Source organism: Leucopleurus acutus (assembly GCF_964270905.1).
Source record: "Leucopleurus acutus genome assembly, chromosome: 11".
Lineage (NCBI taxonomy): Eukaryota > Metazoa > Chordata > Mammalia > Artiodactyla > Delphinidae > Leucopleurus > Leucopleurus acutus.
In genome coordinates, this window is record NC_139152.1 from 8,956,499 (window position 1) to 8,977,296 (window position 20,798).

The 20,798-nt window shown below is 35.4% G+C and overlaps 1 protein-coding gene across 1 annotated transcript; it reads right to left on the reverse strand.

Annotated features, from left to right (window-relative positions):
* Positions 1-2,561: 2,561 nt before the first annotated feature.
* Positions 2,562-12,570, reverse strand: LOC309968255 (uncharacterized protein; the record flags this gene model as incomplete). Its single annotated transcript, XM_082849486.1, has 9 exons — positions 2,562-2,901; positions 2,995-3,152; positions 5,505-5,611; positions 7,129-7,280; positions 7,423-7,494; positions 8,719-8,838; positions 9,852-9,950; positions 12,031-12,147; positions 12,537-12,570. The coding sequence occupies 8 exons, from the start codon at positions 12,568-12,570 to the stop codon at positions 3,011-3,013; spliced, it is 843 nt and encodes a 280-aa protein (XP_082705612.1). The 3' UTR covers positions 2,562-2,901; positions 2,995-3,010.
* Between the last annotated feature and the right edge of the window lie 8,228 nt (positions 12,571-20,798).

The window sequence follows — 20,798 nt, forward strand, 5'->3', positions numbered from 1 at the left end:
GCATTTAGATTCATATAATATGTATTTTTAGGTCTATAAATTCTTCATCCTGTAACAAAATGTATTTCAAGAATTAATGTTTTCTTTTTCAAATGAGCATCAAGTAAATTAATTTCCCAGTAGGAAGACTATATCCAATTGAAATATCAGTACAACTCAAATTGAACATATTTCATGAATTAAATCGCCCACTTTACTAGGTTCTAACAATAATTCAAAGGTATGCAAAAATTTACTCTTCATTTATGAGAAAATAGGACAGTTTGCAATTTTATTCTGAACTTAAAATGGTATATACCATCCTTTTATATTTTTGTACTTTTTATTGTTAGTCTTTTAAAATTCTAGAGTTTTCCCACACTTCCCAAGTATACACACAACTAATAATTGAAATGCCAATCTCTACAATCTTGGGTAAGACTTCTTGTAGAATTTAGCTAGATTTTAAACTACATACTTTTAAAAAACTTTGCCAGCCAAAACTTTCAGGAATTTAGTCTTGTATTTCCTCTTTCATTCTCAGTGAATCTGTAGTTGATTTTGTACATCAGTCAAGACAGTATGGTACTGTCACAAAAATAGAAATATAGATCAATGGAATAAGACAGAAAGCCCAGAGATAAAGCTGAGCACCTACGGTCATCTAATCTATGACAAAGGAGGTCAGAATATACAACGGAGAGAAAAGACCCTCTCTTCAATAAGTGGTGCTGGGAAAACTGGACAGCTACATGTAAAGGAATGAAATTAGAATACTCCCTAACCCCATACAAAAAAACAAACTCAAAATGGATTAAAGACCTAAATATAAGGCCAGACACTATGAAACTCTTAGACAAAACATATGCACAATACTGTTTGAGAAATCGCAGCAAGATCTTTTTTGATCCCGCTCCTAGAGTAATGAAAATAAAAACAAAAGTAAATAAATGGGACCTAATTAAACTTCCAAGCTTTTGCACAGCAAAGGAAACCATCAACAAAAAGAAAAGAAAACCCACAGAATGGGAGAAAATATTTGCAAACGAAGTGACTGGCAAGGGATTAATCTCCAAAATATGCAAACAGCTCAGCAACTCAATGTAAAAAGAAACAACCCGATCAAAAAATGGGCAGAACACCTAAATAGACATTTCTCCAAAGAAGACATACAGATGGCCAAGAGGCACATGAAAATATGCTCAACATCACTAATTACTAGAGAAATGCAAATCAAAACTACAATGACCTATCACCTCACACCAGTCAGAATGGCCATCATCAAAAAACCTACAAACAATAAATGCTGGAGAGGGTGTGGAGAAAAAGGAACCCTCCTACACTGTTGGTGGGAATGTACAGCCACTACAACGTACAAATTGATACAGCAAGTATGGCGAACATTATGGAGGTTCCTTAAAAATACTAAAAATAGGGCTACCATATGACCCAGCAATCCCACTCCTGGGCATATACCTGGAGAAAACCATAATTCAAAAAGATATATGCACCCCAGTGTTCATTTTAGCACTATTTACAATAGTCAGGACACGGAAGCAACCTAAATGTCCATCAACAGATGAATGGATAAAGAAGATGTGGTACATATGTATATATGTCGTACATATATACAATGGAATATTACTCAGCCATAAAAAAGAACAAAATACTGCCATTTGCAGCAACATGGATGGACCTAGCAATTGTCATACTGAGTGAAGAAAAACAGTATCATATGATATCACTTATATGCGGAATCTAAAAAAGAAAGGGTACAAATGAACTTATTTACAAAACAGAAGTAGAGTCATGGATGTAGAAAACAAACTTATGGTTACCAGGGGACAAGGTGGGGGTTGGAGGAGGAATAAATTGGGAGATTGGGATTGACATATACACACTACTACTATATATAAAATAGATAACTAATAAGAACCTGCTGTATAGCAAAGTGAAAACTACTCAGTACTCTGTAATGGGTAAAGAATCAAAAAAAAAAAAAATAAGAGTGGATATATGTATATGTATAACTGATTCACTTTACTGTACACCTGAAACTAACACAACATTGTAAATCAACTATATGCTAATAAAAATTTTTTTAAATGACCCTCACTTACTTTAGGTTAAAGGAATTTTGACAAATCTATTTTCTAAAAATAGAAAGCAAAACAAAGAGCTAAATATTAAACAATTATTAAATATAAAAGAATTAAACATTAAAGATTTTAAAAAATATTAAATTTTTTTTAAAAATTAAATATTTAAATATTAATTTAAATATTAAAGAATTAAATACAAATATTCAGTAGAATAAGTAGCTTTTTAAATATATTAATCTCTGATAAATGTTATTCCTATATACAGAAATTTCAAGTTTGTAAAGTATAATTCTTTGGTTCTATAATGGAACGTTAATTAAGACAAATTACTTTTAAAACACATCACTTTCAACCAGAAAGAAAAGGGAGAAAAGAAATTAAAGATGTGAGTGAAACTGATATATTGAAAATCTGCTAGGAAGACTTCTGCAAGCAACTTGAGAAATAGATGACTACGTCAATTTGTTTTAATTAATTTTTTTAAATTTCTGCTTTTTGTTATTATTGATATTTCTTTGCATTTTTTACATTCTTTGTATATTATGTGGTAAACCATTTATCATTTATATTTCCCACTGTATTTGTTCTAAACGCTTATTTCCACAGGTCACAATTGTAAATGAGTAAGTAGCTTTTGAAATATAAAAAAAAGACTCCCAAAGACTAAGTATTTATGACAAATGATATGTTTTTTAATTCATTTATATAACTCTCAGAAAATCAAACAGGTTCTGAGTTTCTAAGTTTTCTGTGCTTCTCTGTTTTTTCTCCTTTAACTCTAGACTCTGGCTTCTTCTATCATGAAGTCATTTATCAGTTTCTGTCACAAAAAAAAAGTTATGAATAACATGAAGTGCCAATAGAAGAAAGGCAGGCAGGTCTTGAATATGGAATGTTATTGAGATGTGCAGACCTCATCAGTTTTTTTTTTAACTTTCTTCTGAGTGTTTAGCACAGACAGGCTTCTCACACACACATGAAGAGGACATAGTGCAGGTATCCATGCCAACAGTGTTCACATTTGCATACACACAATTCCCCTGGAAATCCGTACTTGGCTTTGGTAGACTCCTGAGAAATTTAGAAAACACAAGTCACTGGCCACTCACTGTGTTCAAATTAAGTAGCATTACTTAAGAACATGTTATGTGAAACCGATTATACCTGGCGCTGTAGGGAACTCAAGGGAGTAAAGGCACTCTCCCTCTTTGCAAAGAACTCATACATGTATATATACAAAAAGAGATAGACATTAAGTCATAAATAAGCTTCACAAAATGTGATAGTTATTTATGAGTATTTATAAGTGGGAAAAGGTACACCTGTATAGAGAAGAAGAGAATGGTCCAGCTGGAAAATTATGGCAATAGCAGGAAAGACAGGACATATGATCTGGGGTACATAATTAAGTTTAAGTACAGATTAGCATGATAGAAACCACATGCATGTACAGCTACCATTGGAGGAGGGATATTTACTTATAAATACATTAGATATAAAAGCTAGCCAAAATTAGTAATGAAATTTAGAATATATATGTATATGTATATATGTGTGTGTGAGTGAGTGTGTGTGTGTGTTTATCCTTAAATAACCTGGATTTGGACTACGCAGTTCTACCTATATGCGGATTTTTTCAATGGTAAATACTACAGTACTACAGGTTGGTTTAACTGTGGTTGGTTTAACATGTAGTTTTGGAACTGCCTATAGAAGTGTAGACTATAAGTTCTAAGCAGATTTTCCACTACATGGAGGGGTTAGTGCCCCTAACACCCTTGCATTATTCATGGGTTAACTGTATATGTAATATTTCAGGACACTTGCCTCTGCTCTGATAATGTTCATTTTACTTTAATTCACATTTTACTTTAATTTACCACTGATATAAATGCCAGAGGGTAGATGTTATCAAATATGCTGATTGAATTTAGTCCTTTACTAAAGGTCTAGATTATAAAGAGCATTTTAGATCTATGTTAACAAGACTATTTTTCATCAACTCTAGAGCAAAGCTGGTTGTTCAGTACTATCTAAAAAAAAAAAAAAAGGCAAAGCTTATTTCGTGATTTATTAAATGCATAGTACATTTCTTTTAAAAATGCCAAAGGAACTAGAAAAAAAATTCTGAATTGTGTTGGGCATATTAAATCGCCAAAATATTTCATATGTTATTTCATTCATTAATTCAACATACCTATTGAATGTTCTATGTTCCAAACATTGTACAAGGTTTGAAGCAGAGGAAAACTTTCAATTCACAAAATTCCAGTAATTAAAACGATCAACAATAAAGTTAGAATAGACTAACAATTTGATGCAATAGTGCAGGCAAGGCTGGGAAAATATTCAAGAAATATTTTTAAAATATTTACACAAACTATGAAATACTTAAGGGACATGTAAAAAGGCTAAAATTATTTAAATATTAAATTTTAGCATATGATAAATGATACTAAAATCAGTGATGAAAGTAAAATGAATCATTTAAACAATACTGACAATTGATTACTTAATTGAAATACACATAGAGAGACATATAATTATATCAACATTTGAACATACATGTACATGTTTCAGCTTTCTACCTTATGTCTTAAAATAAATTTCAAATGAACAAAGACAATCTCATTATACTTCAGTGTTAACCATTTGTTCATATAATAAAAGCAAATAAACTTAAAAGGACACATTATTAAAGGAAAACACTGGTAAGATATGTGTGCAAGAGAAGTCACAAACTTAATATATAAGGAATCATACCAAGAAATAAAAGGTAAATATTATAAAATGGTCAAAAGTATTATTATAAGTTATAAGAAAAACAGCCTCACTAAACATAAGAATAATATAACCTAAAGGAACAAAATAAAAATAATCAGCTATCAAAATTATCAAACTTTGAAATATTATCTAAGATTGGCACACAGTGATGAAACAGCTTGAAAATATTTTTTCTGCCATAGCTGTCTAATGCAGTGTTTCTGAATAGCAATAGAAAAATATGTACTTAAAACCAAAACAAATCCCAAATTATTTGGCTGAGGAAAGACAATTTTATCTATACCTCTTCCCAATAAAAATACCAGAGAGGTCCCCATATTCATACTAATGATATTCTTCCCCACATTATATTTCTTATCTGAAATTGTAATCATTCAGCTCATCTAATAATAAGGGTATATTTACACTAATTATGAAATATCTAAGTGACTTTATGATTTACAAAATTGCTGACAGTATAGTATGAAATAAAAACAAGAAATAAAGAGGTCTAAATTCAATCCCTCTTTGAGAAGAGAAATGATCTTCTCTATTTCCTCAAGATCTTTAGGCCAAAGGATCTTCTCTATTTCCTCAAGCTCTTTAGGCCAAAGACATTGAAAAAGGAGTAAGGAACTGGATTTTATACCAGAAACTTACAGGCCAGGAGAAGGAAGGGAGCCATCCACCCACTTCCATTGATTGTCCTCTTCATTATAAGACAGGCCAAGCCAAGTGTGATTTGCTGCAAGTAACTTCATGATGTACTACATGGAACCAAAATACACAAAGGTTTTAATACTAAGAATGCGTTAGAGATAAAAATATAGAACTTGTGTCTAAAGAATCATAAAAATAATGCAGTCTATATATGCCCACTGATAAATAAAACATTAAAAAATATTTCAGTTCTTCAGTGTCTGTGCATTTCTTAAACCAGGAATTAAACACCAAGAAGAAAAAAAAAAAAAAGACAGAGCTAATAGAAAATTTTATTTTATTTTTTTTAGCTTAGTTCCAGTAATGATAAAGGTTTTTATTTCCCCAGTGTATTTTAGAAATATTTAAGTTGTAAAAAGAAAGGGCACAGCATTAACTGTATTGTAATTTCATCCGATTTTTTACACTTACATATATTTTTTAAGTCTATCACACAAATGCATGCACTTGGTTTTAGAAGTCAAGTGATGCTAAATATTGATATATACAAAATAGTAGTCATTTCCTCCCTCAATGAATGCCATTCTCCAGAGGCAATTAACTGTTCCTAACTCTTTATTAGTTCCATGACTTCCTATTTTATGAAGGCAGAATTTTTAGTCTCATGCCCTATCTTCTCACCTCCTGTATCCTTTTGATATAGTTATTTCACAGTTTTTACTAGGTAAAATTTACCATACTTTTACTAGGTAAATATTATTTTTTTCTGAACCGAATAGTAAGCGATGATTATAATAGAAAATTTTATATTTAAGAAGACACCACACCAAGATATGAATTACTTTCTTATTTTATCATTTATTTAATGTTGTGCCTATTCTTAGAGCTTGAGATATATCATTGAACAAAAATGAGAAAGATCCCTGCTTCTGGGGGATGTGGGCCAGATAGAAGTAAAAAACATAGGTGTAAATGATATGATACATAAGAAGGTGACAAGTGCTATAAAAAGTTAAAGCAGGGTAAGGATGCCTAAAAGCACAGAGGGTCTGGCGGTGGGGTGGGCACTGGTACACAGGTTGCAATTTTTTTTTTTTTTTTTAGTACATGGGCCTCTCACTGTTGTGGCCTCTCCCGTTGCGGAGCACAGGCTCCAGACGCGCAGGCTCAGGGGCCATGGCTCACGGGTCTAGCCGCTCCGCGGCATGTGGGATCTTCCCGGACCGTGGCACGAACCCGTGTCCCCTGCATCGGCAGGTGGACTCTCAACCACTGCGCCACCAGGGAAGCCCGACACAGGTTGCAATTTTAAGTAAGGTTGCCAGGGCAGGTCTCATTAAGAAGGTGACAACTGAATAAATAGTTGAAGGACATGAAGTAGTTCGCCGTGGTTGCATCTGAGAGAAGAATTCTGCATGCAAACACAGTGTTTCTGCAGTGAATGCATGCATGGTGTGTTAGGAAAGAAAGGTGTGTTGATGTGGAGCACGCCAGGGAAAGATGAGTGGAAAACGAAGCAGGAGAGTGCCCCTTACCCTGGTTTCAGAGCTGCAGGTGAGCCCTTCCTTCTCCTGGTGGCTACTATACATTTATCCCAGAAGTAAAGAATGAACTACAATCTCACCATCAATCTACTCCTTTCTGTCTTTAAAAATGTAGCATTCAAAGAGATGCAAAGATCCGGACACTCTAACCAAGAAACAATTTGCACAGTTTGGTGGTAGCAGTGGTCTCTGTATTGTACCCAGTGACTCAGAGAAGGTCCACACCTGTCTCCTAGGAAAGAAAATATTTACAACTCAGAGCCCACAGAACCTCACAAACAAGGCCTCATGTCTTCACACATTCTCCCACTTCAAAGAATGAGGCTGTTATTAAAAATTACTATGTACTCGGAATTTTCTCACTTCCAAATTACCTTGTTCCACATTTAGTTCTTGTAGAGCCTCAGTGATATACTCATTCTGTTTTTGGAGCTGCTGTAAGATTTCTATATAAGACAACAAGACTTAACATTAGATAGGAATACACATGTCATCTGATTTTTTACTGTGCAAGAGTCATAATAATAATAATGATCAAGTGGCAAAACGTACAAATAATTTTAGTCCAATTCCCTTCCCTACTTAATTAGCTTCATCTCTGGCTGAAGTAATCAGCTGCTTAGAAACCATCCTTTTAAAATGCACAACTTAGTTATTATAGTCAGCAATACTGTATTATAAGCACAAAGTTGCTAAGAGATTAAAACTTAATTGTCAACACAAAAAGGAAATGATAGTTATGTAACATGATAAAGGTGTTAGCTAACACTATTGTAGTAATCATACTGCAATATATAAATGTATCAAACACACATGTTGTACCTCTCCATATCTCAGTAAAAAAAAAAAGAAACCAGTTTTTTAACATGACGAATCACTAATGGACTTTCAGATGGTTCATTTACTTTTTCACTATAGGTTCAATACCTCAAGGGGAAAAAAAACCCTACCATTTTAATGCAAGACCTTTGTAAAATATTTATTTATCACAACATAGACTATTTTTTTTTATTATTTTTTTTTTATTTTTTAACATCTTTATTGGGGTATAATTGCTTTACAATGGTGTTAGTTTCTGCTTTATAACAAAGTGAATCAGTCATACATAAACATATGTTCCCATATGAACATAGACTATTTTTATATTATAATTTAATTAGCATAAAAGCAGCTTCATGATTGCTCTATTATTGTAAGTGCCTCTCCTTAGGAGGCACTCAGAAACTATGAAAACACCACTGCTTTTCAGATATTTGAGTTCTTCCATTTTCATGCTCCCTGAACATCTTGCACATCTACTGCACACCTTGAAACTTTGGTTTATTTTTGGTCTATATATTTTCTCTAAGCCTCCCAAGGGCAGGGTTCATATTGTATTTATCCTTGATCACCAGCCAAGTGGCTGGCATCTGGTGTGCACTGAATAAATGTGAATGATTAACTGAATGAACGAATTAATTAATTAATACAAGAGGCTATATTTGGTAAATGTGAGACACTCAGTTTCAGAATATCCATGAAGAACTAAGAGGCAAGAAGCCATCAAAACCACCATGCTGCTCTCTTAGCTCCCATTGCATTATGCAACCAACCATTTTATGGCTGCAACAAGAAAAACAATCTAGCATTCTAAACTATCTAAAGATAGTTTGTTCTAGCTCTAACATTACCTGTATTTTGCTCAAGAGCTTTTAGGACCTGAAGAAAGTTTTCCTCTTTGTTTTGCAAAGACTCAGTCTGTTGGATAAGGCTCTTCATCTTGCTCTCTGATTCCTGAACACTTTGAAAGTCTGGAACAAGAATTCCAGATGAGTATAAAACACATGCTCAGTTATGAAACAGTAGGGTATTAGATTGTGAAGCTTAATTTCTATAGTAGATCTTTAATAAAGTTCCCCATAAATGTTTTCAAAAACTGCAAAAAGATATTTGGCTAAGTATGTTTTCATTTATCCACTATTATTTCTAAAGTCTATGCCTAAATCTAAAATATCATCCTAATTCCTTATAAGATTAAGTGTGTGTTTATATGAACAGGACAGTGGTTCAAATGAATTAAAATAGATGACAACAGCAAAAACCAAGTCTCAAATGAATCTTTTGGCATCATGCCTTGATGTAATATGTAGAATTTCACTTCCTAATCAAATTTTAGAATTCTGAATTTCAAGCTAACTTTATCAATGAGAAACTACTATTTTTTTTCCATATTCGTAAGTCTTTATTATCTTTAAATAACCTTGGCTGCAAACATTTACAGACCAGAAATATTTACTGAAAATATCTGTAACTTCTTTCTAGCTTTTTTTTTTTACATCTTTATTGGAGTATAATTGCTTTACAATGGAGAAACTATTTTAAAATAACCAGTTGTGAACAATTTTAATAATAATCCAAACATTCTGTTGATCTAATTTAGGATGCTGCAGGAATGGGCAGTTTGAACAAACTGAAAAATTCCTTTTTATTTTCAACATAAAGACAGTTACAAATTCATCGAGCTTAATATATAGTAACTTCTAACTTTCAAAATACTGATAATAATCATTACACTCAGTAAATTCTGCAGTAATTTCAACAATATAGCTTCCCTGGAAAAAAAAACGTGGTTACTGAGAACTCACAAGGTTAAATTCATTCATATAGTAAAAAGTTGTGATACTTTCATGTCATTTTTTCCTGTTCTCCATTCAGTATGGCAATAAAACATTTACCAAAAACTATTCTCTGAGAATGGTTTAATGAAATATGATCATCTGACAAATAGTCTATTATTTCTTTTCTCCCAATAGGTCAGACTTACAGTGATAACCAAAGAATCCACACAACATCAAAAGCAGCAGGCTGAACACTCCCAGGATCACAGGGGTTATTCCACATAGAGAGAAGGAAAAACGAGAGGCTAAGAAACAGAGTGAGGGAAATCAGAGGTAATGTAAACTCCTGCTATTTGAAAGACTAATATCATTATTTTCCTTTTATTATTGTTAAAATGCCCATATTTTCTGAAAAATAATGCCCAATGTGTGAATTACTATGAACTATTAGGCTGAATGACAGGGGGGAAAAACTATTTTGGAGGATGTGCAGAAAAGAATTAAAGTAGCAGACCTGACTTGTTATCCTGAAAGGCCCGCTTACAAGGCTGGCCTTGGCTGGCATCTGGAAAGCTACATTTCAGTAGGGTTTCCACAACCATTAATTGATAGGCACGGCTTACCATGTCTCCACTGTTTGTGCAAACAATATAGCTTGTGCTGAACCATTGCTTTCCTTCAGGAAGTCTGTAATTTTGTTACATGCCAGCTGGAAGCTGCCTGTGTGATTAACCCCCAGTAAATACCCTGAACATTGATTCTCTAATGAGTTTCCCTGGTTGGCAACATGTGACACATAGTCCCAACTTGTTGCTGGGGAATTCGTGGGACCTGTGTGACTCTACTGGGAGAGCACCCTTGCAAGCCTGAGCTTGGTCTCCCCAACACTTCACTCCATGTGCCTTTTCCATTTGCTGATGATGCTTGTTAGCCATTCATTGTCGTAAATCTCAGCTAGGAGTACAACTGTATAGAGTCCTGCAAGTTCTCCTAGTGAAACATTAAACCTGAGTGTGTCTTTGGGGACTTCCAGCACAGGTGAAAATTTTACATACAGGCATTATTAAATATCCTTAAACCAGACACAAAATTTCAGTTCAGATTACATTATCCTCATTAATATGATCAGATGGAGAAATGCTGAACAATTTTAAATCTGTGTTATTATTAAGATAGAACTCTTTATTTGAACTTGATGTAGTAATATGTTCCCTTCATAAAGAATTACAGTAAATCTTAGTGAATGTTTTAAAGGGATGATATTTGGTTTTAGGTCAAACAACATCTATAATGTATTCAATTTCACAAAAATAATATGCTACCTCCCCACATTCTAGAAACTAAACTTTCAGAGATCATTGTTAATAGTCTTTTATTGGTAAGTTTATTTCCCTCCAAAATAAATGTATAAACTCCAGTGTAAAAAAGATATTTCTTTATATTTTGGAAGAATTGTATTTCTGAAACAAGGTTAAAAAATTGCTGTCAAGAGAATGGTTATATTCATGACTAATACCCAAATCATTTCTTTAACTTTCTGAATCATATAACTTGGTGGTTATCAACCAGAGGAAAGTTTGTTCCCCAGGGGACATTAATAAATATCTGGAGAAATTCTTGGCATCATAACTGACGGGCGGGTGGTACTGACATCTAGTGCATGGATGCCAAGAATGGTGCTAAACATCCTACAATCACTAAACAGTGTCCCACAGCAAAGAGTTACCTAGCCCAAAATGTCATTAGTGCCGAGCTTGGAAAACCCTGTTCTATTAAAACATGTTAAGTTTAATTATGATCAAAAGGAGGCATCATGTAATAGGGTTCTACCTTTCTTTGTCTTTTTTACAAATTTTCTGAGTTTTAAACCTTGAACAAGCTTAAGTCCCTCAGTTTCATGTGAGAAAACAAATCTAAATTTGGACCAATGGCTTCTTTCATCTTTAACTATGCTCTTTAATATATGAAAATTTCAAACCTGTCAGAAAATACACTTTCGTTTTACTTCTATATATGTTTTTTTGTTGTTGTTGTTGTTTGCGGTACACGGGCCTCTCACTGTTGCGGTCTCTCTTGCTGCGGAGCACAGGCTCCAGACGCGCAGGCTCAGCTGCCATGGCTCACGGGCCCAGCCGCTCCGCGGCACGTGGGATCTTCCCGGACCGGGGCATGAACCCGCGTCCCCTGAATCGGCAGGCGGACTCTCAACCACTGCGCCACCAGGGAAGCCCTCTATGTATGTTTTGAAAATGTTTTAATCTTTGTATTTTCTCTAAATTTTAAAATTTCCGAATAGTAACAAGTAGAGAAACATAAAATGGAAGATGTATCTAAAGATAACAAAAAGAGACCGTAAATGAATAAAATCTGGTATATCTACTTTACCATCCACATTGGTGTGCTCAGGAATCCGGCGCCATTCATCCTCAGGTGGAGGAGGAGGAAGGGCAAGAGGCTCTTCCACATCCACAATAGGGATTGTCTCTGTCTGCTCTGTGTTTTCTTTTAGCATAGAAAATATATAATTACTTTATAACCTTGTAAAGCAAGTGAGATTAGAACTTAAGAGATTCATTACCATTTTCAAAGATCACTGGAAATACAAACATAGTAGTAGTAAAATCAAAGATACTCAAAACACATTTCCACTGGACAGCCCATCCAGCTTTCCTAAAAGTATTTAAACTGGTTGATTACACTTTGGATCAAGTCAGGAAATAGATAATTATTTCTTTTAAATATATTTAAAGGCACTCTTTCAGGTATATGTGGGAAATATTAAAAATACAATGCCCCTAGTATAATCATAACCAGCACTTATGACAAACAAAAACAACAAAACTTTTATTTCCATTGAAATGGCACAGGACATTTAGATTTTAAAAAAATACCTGGAGGTTGATCACAGTCTGAAGCAGTTGACATTGTGGAGACTTTTGGATGATTTCTTTATCCCAAAGGTGAAGGAGAGCTTACAAAGTTGTTGGCGGATGAATGAAGAGATATTTCTTCCACTATCCTCCTACAGTTGATGACAAGTCCAGACCTCTCAGGTGGTACAGCTACTTACAGTTGTATGAAACTAACTCAATTTGGTAAAAACCACAGAGGAAATATGAATCTCTAACTGGATATTTTCTAATAGGTATACAAAAATAAAATCACGTCTACTTAACTAAACTATGTACAACAAGCCTTTAAATACCATCTGGTTTGTACAGGTAATAGTCCATCACTCCAGAAATAAATTAGGAAAAGCCACTGTCATAAATAATATAATTGAGTAGTCTAGAGTGAAAATTTTTATGAGAACTGAGTATGTAGTAAAGGAGACACAGGTATATGGAAACTAAGGTTCTAGACAACCAGAGGAATTTTTAAAAGGAATAATGCTGTAAATAACATATCTGTTCATCAAAGGTGGAGTTAAATGACTGCTTATATAAAAAGGCATTTGAAGAGAGAAATCACATCATAAAACCTGTATGTCCAGATAGTGACAGTTTGGCTTAAGGTTTTTTGGTACTACCTCCACCCTGACTTTGTTTCAGAGGAAAAACAAATTCTATTCATATAAACATGGTTGGGTAGCCACCGACAATCTACCTTTTGCTCTTTACTGCTCAAGTGAAAAAAGTTCAATATTTGTAGTGGGAATAAATAGATATTGTACACAAACAAAAATAGACCTAAGACTCTTATCGGGGCTATAACCTCATAGAAACTAATGTATGTGTGAGTCAGGCGAAACCACACAAGATGCCTCAGATACAGGCAGTGGTCATAAGTTTCCCACGGTCCTATGTCCAGTTCAGATCAAAAGGTCTTACAGATAATCCTAAAAATATATCACATTTTATCTTTTAATGTATGAAATACAAGGTTGGTTGACCAAGAAGAATATTATAACATTCCTGTTCATTCAAAGATCTCAGTAGGGGCTTCCCTGGTCGCGCAGTGGTTGAGAGTCCGCCTGCCGATGCAGGGGACACGGTTTCGTGCCCCAGTCCAGGAAGATCCCACATGCTGCAGAGTGGCTGGGCCCGTGAGCCATGGCCGCTGAGCCTGTGTGTCCGGATCCTGTGCTCCGCAACGGGAGAGGCCACAACAGTGAGAGGCCCGCATACCACAAAAAAAAAAAAAAGATCTCAGTAAACTAAGGGTAGAGATAGAAGAGATTTTATAAAAAATATTCTACACCGATTGTCCGCCTATATTGTAATTCATTTTTATTTTGTTTACTTTCTGACTCTAAATTGAAAAATCTGGTGTCACCTTCAAGATGGCGGAGGATTAAGAGGTGGAGATCAACTTCCTCCCCACAAATACATCAGAAATACATCTACATGTGGAACAACTCCTACAGAACACCTACTGAATGCTGGCAGAAAACCTCAGACTTCCCAAAAGCCGTGTGGCTGACAGGGTCTTGGTGCTCTGGCCGGGTGTCAGGCCTGAGGTGGGAGAAGCGAGTTCAGGACATTGGTCCACCAGAGACCTCCCAGCTCCACATAGTATCAATCAGCAAGAGCTCTTCCAGAGATCTCCATCTCAACACTAACACCCAACTCCACTCAACAACCAGCAAGCTACAGTGCTGGGCACCCTGTGCCAAACAACTAACAAGACAGGAACACAACGCCACCCATTAGCAGAGAGGAGGCCTAAAATCATAATAAGGTCACAGACACCCCAAAACACACCACCGGACGCAGTCCTGCCCACCAGAAAGACAAGATCCAGCCTCATCCACCAGACCACAGGCACTAGTCCCCTCCACCAGGAAGCCTGCACAACCCACTGAACCAACCTTAGCCACTGGGGGCAGACACCAAAAGCAACGGGAACTACTAACCTGCAGCCTGCAAAAAGGAGACTCCAAACTCAGTAACTTAAGCAAAATGAGAAGACAGAGAAACACACAGCAGATGAAGGAGCAAGGTAAAAGCCCACCAGACTAAACAAATGAAGAGGAAATAGGCAGTCTACCTGAAAAAGAATTCAGAGTAATGCTAGCAAAGATGATCCAAAATCTTGGAAATAGAATGGAGAAAATACAAGAAACGTTTAACAAGAACCTAGAAGAAATAAAGAGCAAACAAACAATGATGAAAGACACAATAAATGAAATTAAAAATTCTCTAGAAGGAATCAATAGCAGAATAACTGAGGCAGAAGAATGGATAAGTGATCTGGAAGATAAAATAGTGGAAATAACTACTAAAGAGCAGAATACACAAAAAAGAATGAAAAGAATTGAGGACAGTCTCAGAGACCTCTGAGACAACATTAAATGCACCAACATTTGAATTATAGGGGTCCCAGAAGAAGAAGAGAAAAAGAAAGGGACTTAGAAAATATTTGAAAAGATTATATTTGAAAACTTCCCTAATATGGGAAAGGAAATAGTCAATCAAGTCCAGGAAGAGCAGAGAGTCCCGTACAGGATAAATCCAAGGAAAAACACTCAAGACACATATTAATCAAACTATCAAAAATTAAATACCAAGAAAAAAATATTAAAAGTAGCAAGGGAAAAACAACAAACAACATACAAGGGAATACCCATAAGGTTAACAGCTGATCTTTTGGCAGAAACTCTGCAAGCCAGAAGGGAGTGGCAAGACATATTTAAAGTGATGAAAGGGAAACACCTACAAGCAAGAAGGTAATTTGTAAGGTGAAGCATAATCGTACTAAAGACTAAAAGAGCTATTTTGAATATGAAAGATTCAAGAATTAGTGAACTATTTAGAAATAATGGGGCATATATGTTTCATGATGAAAATAATTATTACATTATATCATTGGTTCAAAAAGAAAAATTGCTGTAAAGAGGTATAATATTGTAAAGAAAAATGATAAAGAAGTAGATCAGAGAACTGACTTTTTGTTTAAGTGCAGAAAGTTAGTGATTAGGAGGAGATGGAAATGTTTGATGGACTTCCAAATGTGAGAAGTTAAGGCCTAAGCAAATGTTTTCACGTTCTAATATTCCAGTTACAGTGGTGTTGGGTGTTCAGCTTACCAGATGGTTGTTTCAGATGAAGTCTCTAGCAGTTCGAGAGAGCAAGACAAGAATAAGAAGGGACTATAACAAAGCCAGAAAGAACATATAGCCAGAACATAAATAATATTCCTCTTTCTCAGGCTACATAGGGTTATTTTTTATTACACTCATTCTGTTTGAAAATTTCCGTAACAACTTGTTTTTACATCAAAATAGGTTTTTCTTTTGTCATCATTTCTCCATACTAGAACTCAATGTAAAACTCTTGCAAATGTACCAGTCTAAAATGGGTTTTTTTGAAGGAATGAAATCCACAATTGAAATACATTTCTTTATTGTGTTTTTTACCATTATTGAATGGTGAAAACAGATAGAGCTATCAATCCTTTTCCACTGAGTTGAAACATATATATTCCAACTGCACTGTCACCGTTTATCCATTACACCATTGGAAATGCCACTTTAGACCACTAAGGGGGAAGCCAATATATTTCTACTCTTTATAATTAGAGTACAGACTGAAGGAGAAGGGAACCAAAAACCTCAAAACCTGAAGTTTATATATAGAGAGAATATTTAGAGAATATAGAGTATACTTGTATTGGAATGAACTGAAAAAACAGACTGTAAAAAGTATATGTTCTGAAAAAAATGTTTCAAAGAATAAAGCAATTGAATTTAGATATATTTTAAAGGAACCAGGGATTGACTAGCTCTTCATCTAATAAAACTTAACATCTTAAAACTTTATTTTTCAAAATCTCCTTCAGATAACTGGGGAGAATAATGAACTATTAGTATTCATGTATTAATATTTCCACTTAGCTAACACTAGCATAGTTTAGAAGATGGATTTAAATATCCCATTACATACAGTTTCTGTTTAGAGCCCAAACTAGTGTCTAATCTATATAGGGATTATATTTAGAATCATAGTATTTGGTGGTGGTCATAGTGGTGATGGTGGCCTTTTTGGTGCTTTTTTCTTTTTTAAGTTCAGTGTTGAATTCTGTGCAAAATGGGCATGGCCCTTTAAATTATATTGCCCATTCATCTCCCTTGCTTAAAAACTGCCTTTCTCCGTAGACGATGCAAATTGTGAAGCCTGAAGTACAAATATGAACTGCTTTCTCACATGTTCATGAAGAGCTGGCAAATACTGAAGCTTCTTTGATAACAAGAGCCAATAACATATAGAGCCCAGAAGAGTCGTCTTGAGCTACAGCTCACACAACTGTGCCATTCGCCCACTGGGGTTCACCTCTTCCATTGGGACCAGATTCCAGCAGAAACTACCACACTGACACAGGTATCACCAACTATATCTATAGCTGTCGCTCTCAGCTTATCTCATCGTTACTAGTGCGTATACGGAGCACAAAGAATAGAGATTTTAAAAAGTAATCCAGTAAATTTAATCTTGTAGAAAAAGAACTAACCCATTCAGGTTTAAAACTCACTTTACAAGGTAAATTACCTCAGATTTTTTCATGGTTTACCATTGAATATAACTGATAGCACTGTTAGAAAATATTTCAGGATATCTCTCAGATTAACTGAGTTAATAAAGCAAATGGTCACATCGATGAAGCCAGGATATGAATAATAAAATAATTATTTAATCAGTAATTAATTGTTCTTGTCTGTATAATAGTGTGTTTCTCTATTTCACATCCAAATCTAGAATTTTCTTATTTATGTGATATAGCTTCCATATTCATGAGATATTACAAACTTGGTAAAGACTTTTTAAAGGCATTATAAACCTATTTCTGCACAATCATGTTTTCTTATGAGAAGTTATCTTGTGGGAAACTATTAAATGTTATAAGTGAATATTATGAACACACGAAGGCCTATATATTTTCATCAGTATAAAAGACAACAACAGGGCATAATTCTCTGAGGAAATAAAATATATAAAAAGTGTTTTATTTGATGATACGCTGGCAAACTAGTGAACATAAGAATTTTAAAACTTTTTGTGTTATCAGAATTCTATTCTATATAAATTGCTTTGATTATAAAAATGATATTTGAAATACTTGAAATAAATTAACTTTTCAAAAAATTTGCAAGTAAAGTTAATATTTCAAGGAGAATTGGTTGCTTTTAGCCTATGCCTTCAAATATTATGGGCACAATGCTACACACCCCACAAGAGTACAACTAAACTAATTTGCATCCCAATTGTAGGTCTTTCATTTTTAACAACTTGTTGGAAGAGATTCTTCAGGAGATCACGGAAAGTAAACTATCTTTAATCATAAAAAAAGAGTGAAGATAAATAGAAAAAAAATCAGGAGAACTCCTGAAAGAGAAATTTTAGAATAACCTACTATGTAACACTAGTTATCTTTACAATACAAAATGACTCATAAAAATTATCTTTTTATTTTTCTGGATAGGGACAGTTTTTTTTTTTTTTTTTTTGGGACAGTTTTTAAGTGTAGTATAAACATTTCATAGATCATAGCACTGTTACCCTTTTAAAGTTAAATACCACATTTGGAGAACTCCAGGTAACAGGTGAAATGACATCTAAAGAGATGCTGGTAACTGATAATTTTAGGAATGGGAAAGAAAATAATCTGAGGCAAAAATCTTTCTTGGAAGAAAATTGCAGAAGTAAAACCATGCATCAGTATTTAAATGGTATGAAATAGTGATTTCAATAATACACAGAGAACTCAGAAAGACAGAACCTGAAAACTTAGTTTCAAAAAAACCTGTTGATGTCTGCATCTTAGAATTGTATCTCAAAAATGTTTAGAGATGAATGAAAAACACCCAGGATATGCAGAGTTGAAACACATCCCTTCCAAGAAGCAGATGCAGAAAGTGAGTATTTTTTTCTCCCAGTCCCTACTGAACTCTGATATTATTTTCTTTTCCTTGTTAAATAATTTTTCTAAAGAATGTCATTATAATTTAGCATATGGCACATTATGTCTAACTCTTTTTCAAGATTTTGTTACTTAAAAGATTTACCTGATGGACTTCACATGGTAAGAAGAAAACAAGTATATAGATCTCCTCGATTTGGAAAAAATCCCATTCTGTCAACTCCCTTCACACATACTGATAACTTACATGCTTTCCAAGAAACAGTGTGACTATGGTGTGGTAACCACGTCTCTCTTTTAATCTCCAGAGACAAAAGAGCAGCTAATTTACGCAGAAGCAAAAATATGCGCTACAAAGTCCAATCGGACAAAGATAACAAGAACTGAATCACCTGAAGAAAAAGGTAAAGTTTATGTAGAGGACCTAGCTTACCTGTCCTCCAATTGCTCAGCTTACCACGGCCTCAAATAACTAAGTTAGCCTGCCCAGTTTCATGAGGTTGCTTAAACTATATCTTATAATCTAAACCAAAAAAATGGTATTGAAAGTGAAATGTCCATATTTAGTATATTCCAGATAATTAATGTAGTTTGGGTGCTATACACATAAATTCATAACTGAGCAAATCAAGCAGGAAAATTACTACTTTTCAATTTGGAAACAATTGTGAATCTCCTGATGTCTATATCCACTCATTTTATGAAGTTTCAAGAAACAATATTTGATTAACATTATTTGATACATGTTTGGAATTATAATTTCTTCTACTGTTGAAGAACTGTAGTGAGGCTCCAATGAGAAAATGATGGATATATATGCAAGCATATGATATTTACAGGATAATAAATATCTTCTGATTATGGGTCAATAAAATTGACTATACAGATATGTTTTACTTATTTATTTATTTATTTATGGCTGTGTTGGGTCTTCGTTTCTGTGTGAGAGCTTTCTCTAGTTGTGGTAAGTGGGGGCCACTCTTCATCGCGGTGCGCGGGCCTCTCACTATCGCGGCCTCTCTTGTTGCGCAGCACAGGCTCCAGACGCGCAGGCTCAGTAGTTGTGGCTCACGGGCCCAGTTGCTCCGCGGCATGTGGGATCTTTCCAGACCAGGGCTCGAACCCATGTCCGCTGCATCGGCAGGCAGATTCTCAACCACTGCGCCACCAGGGAAGCCCCAGATATGTTTTATTTAGAAGTATGTTTGCATCTCAAAAACCAAGTCCTCATATCTAGTATTCACTTTGTATTCATAAATCATGGAGATGAATCAGAGGATTATTTTGGTAAAGATAGAATAAGTGACTTCCCTCAGAGGTATATAGTAGCAGAATAGGGAGTAGAACCCTGGCATCTAACTCTCAGTCCGTTGGTGTTTCAAATTGTCCAGTATCCCTTTCAATTTATGATTTCAAGTTTGAAGACATTCAAGAGTTAGGGTCTTGAATTTACGGAACGTCCCCCTCTAAGCCCTGTAACTCAGTCGTTCCCCTGCTGGTCTCCTCAGCCTCTTTGTTTTCTGTCCGGGCAGGGTCTTCAGTTCCATTTGCCTGCTTTCCCACTCTAGTGATTCTTGGAATCTTCTGTTTCTTTCTCCTTTTAACAACAGGAGTCTTGCAATTCACAGGTAAGTGGAAAAAGATCTGTGACCTGAACCAAATGTCTCCTCCCTTAAGAATTAACATTGCGCGGGCTCTCTCCAGTTGCAGCAAGCAGGAACCATTCCTCCTTGCGGTGCGCGGGCTTCTCACTGCGGTGGCCTCTCTCTTTGCAGAGCACGGGCTCCAGGCGACCAGGCTTCAGGAGTCGTGGCTCACAGGCTCCAGAGCATAGGCCCAGCAGCTGTGGCGCATACGCCCAGTTGCTCTGCGGAATGTGGGATCCTCCTGGACCAGGGCTCGAACCTGTGTCCCCTGCATTGGCAGGCAGATTCTCAACCACTGCGCCACCCGGGAAGCCCCTGCAATGTTTTCTTGAGATTCTAGTCTGTCCTTTACTTTTAAAATCCTCATGAGGGAATTCCCTGGCGGTCCAGTGGTTAGGACTCCACGTTTCCACTGCTGGGGGCCCAGGTTCCATCCCTGGTCGGGGAACTAAGATCCAGCAAGCCTTTCGGTCTGGCCAAAAAAAAAAAAAAGTCCTCATGAATTTCTCTTGACCAAATTTGAATGAAAACATTCTATTGGGACTTCCCTGGTGGCGCAGTGGTTGAGAGTCCACCTGCCGATGCAGGGGACACGGGTTCATGCCCCGGTCCGGGAAGATTCCACATGCCGCGGAGCGGCTGGGCCCGTGA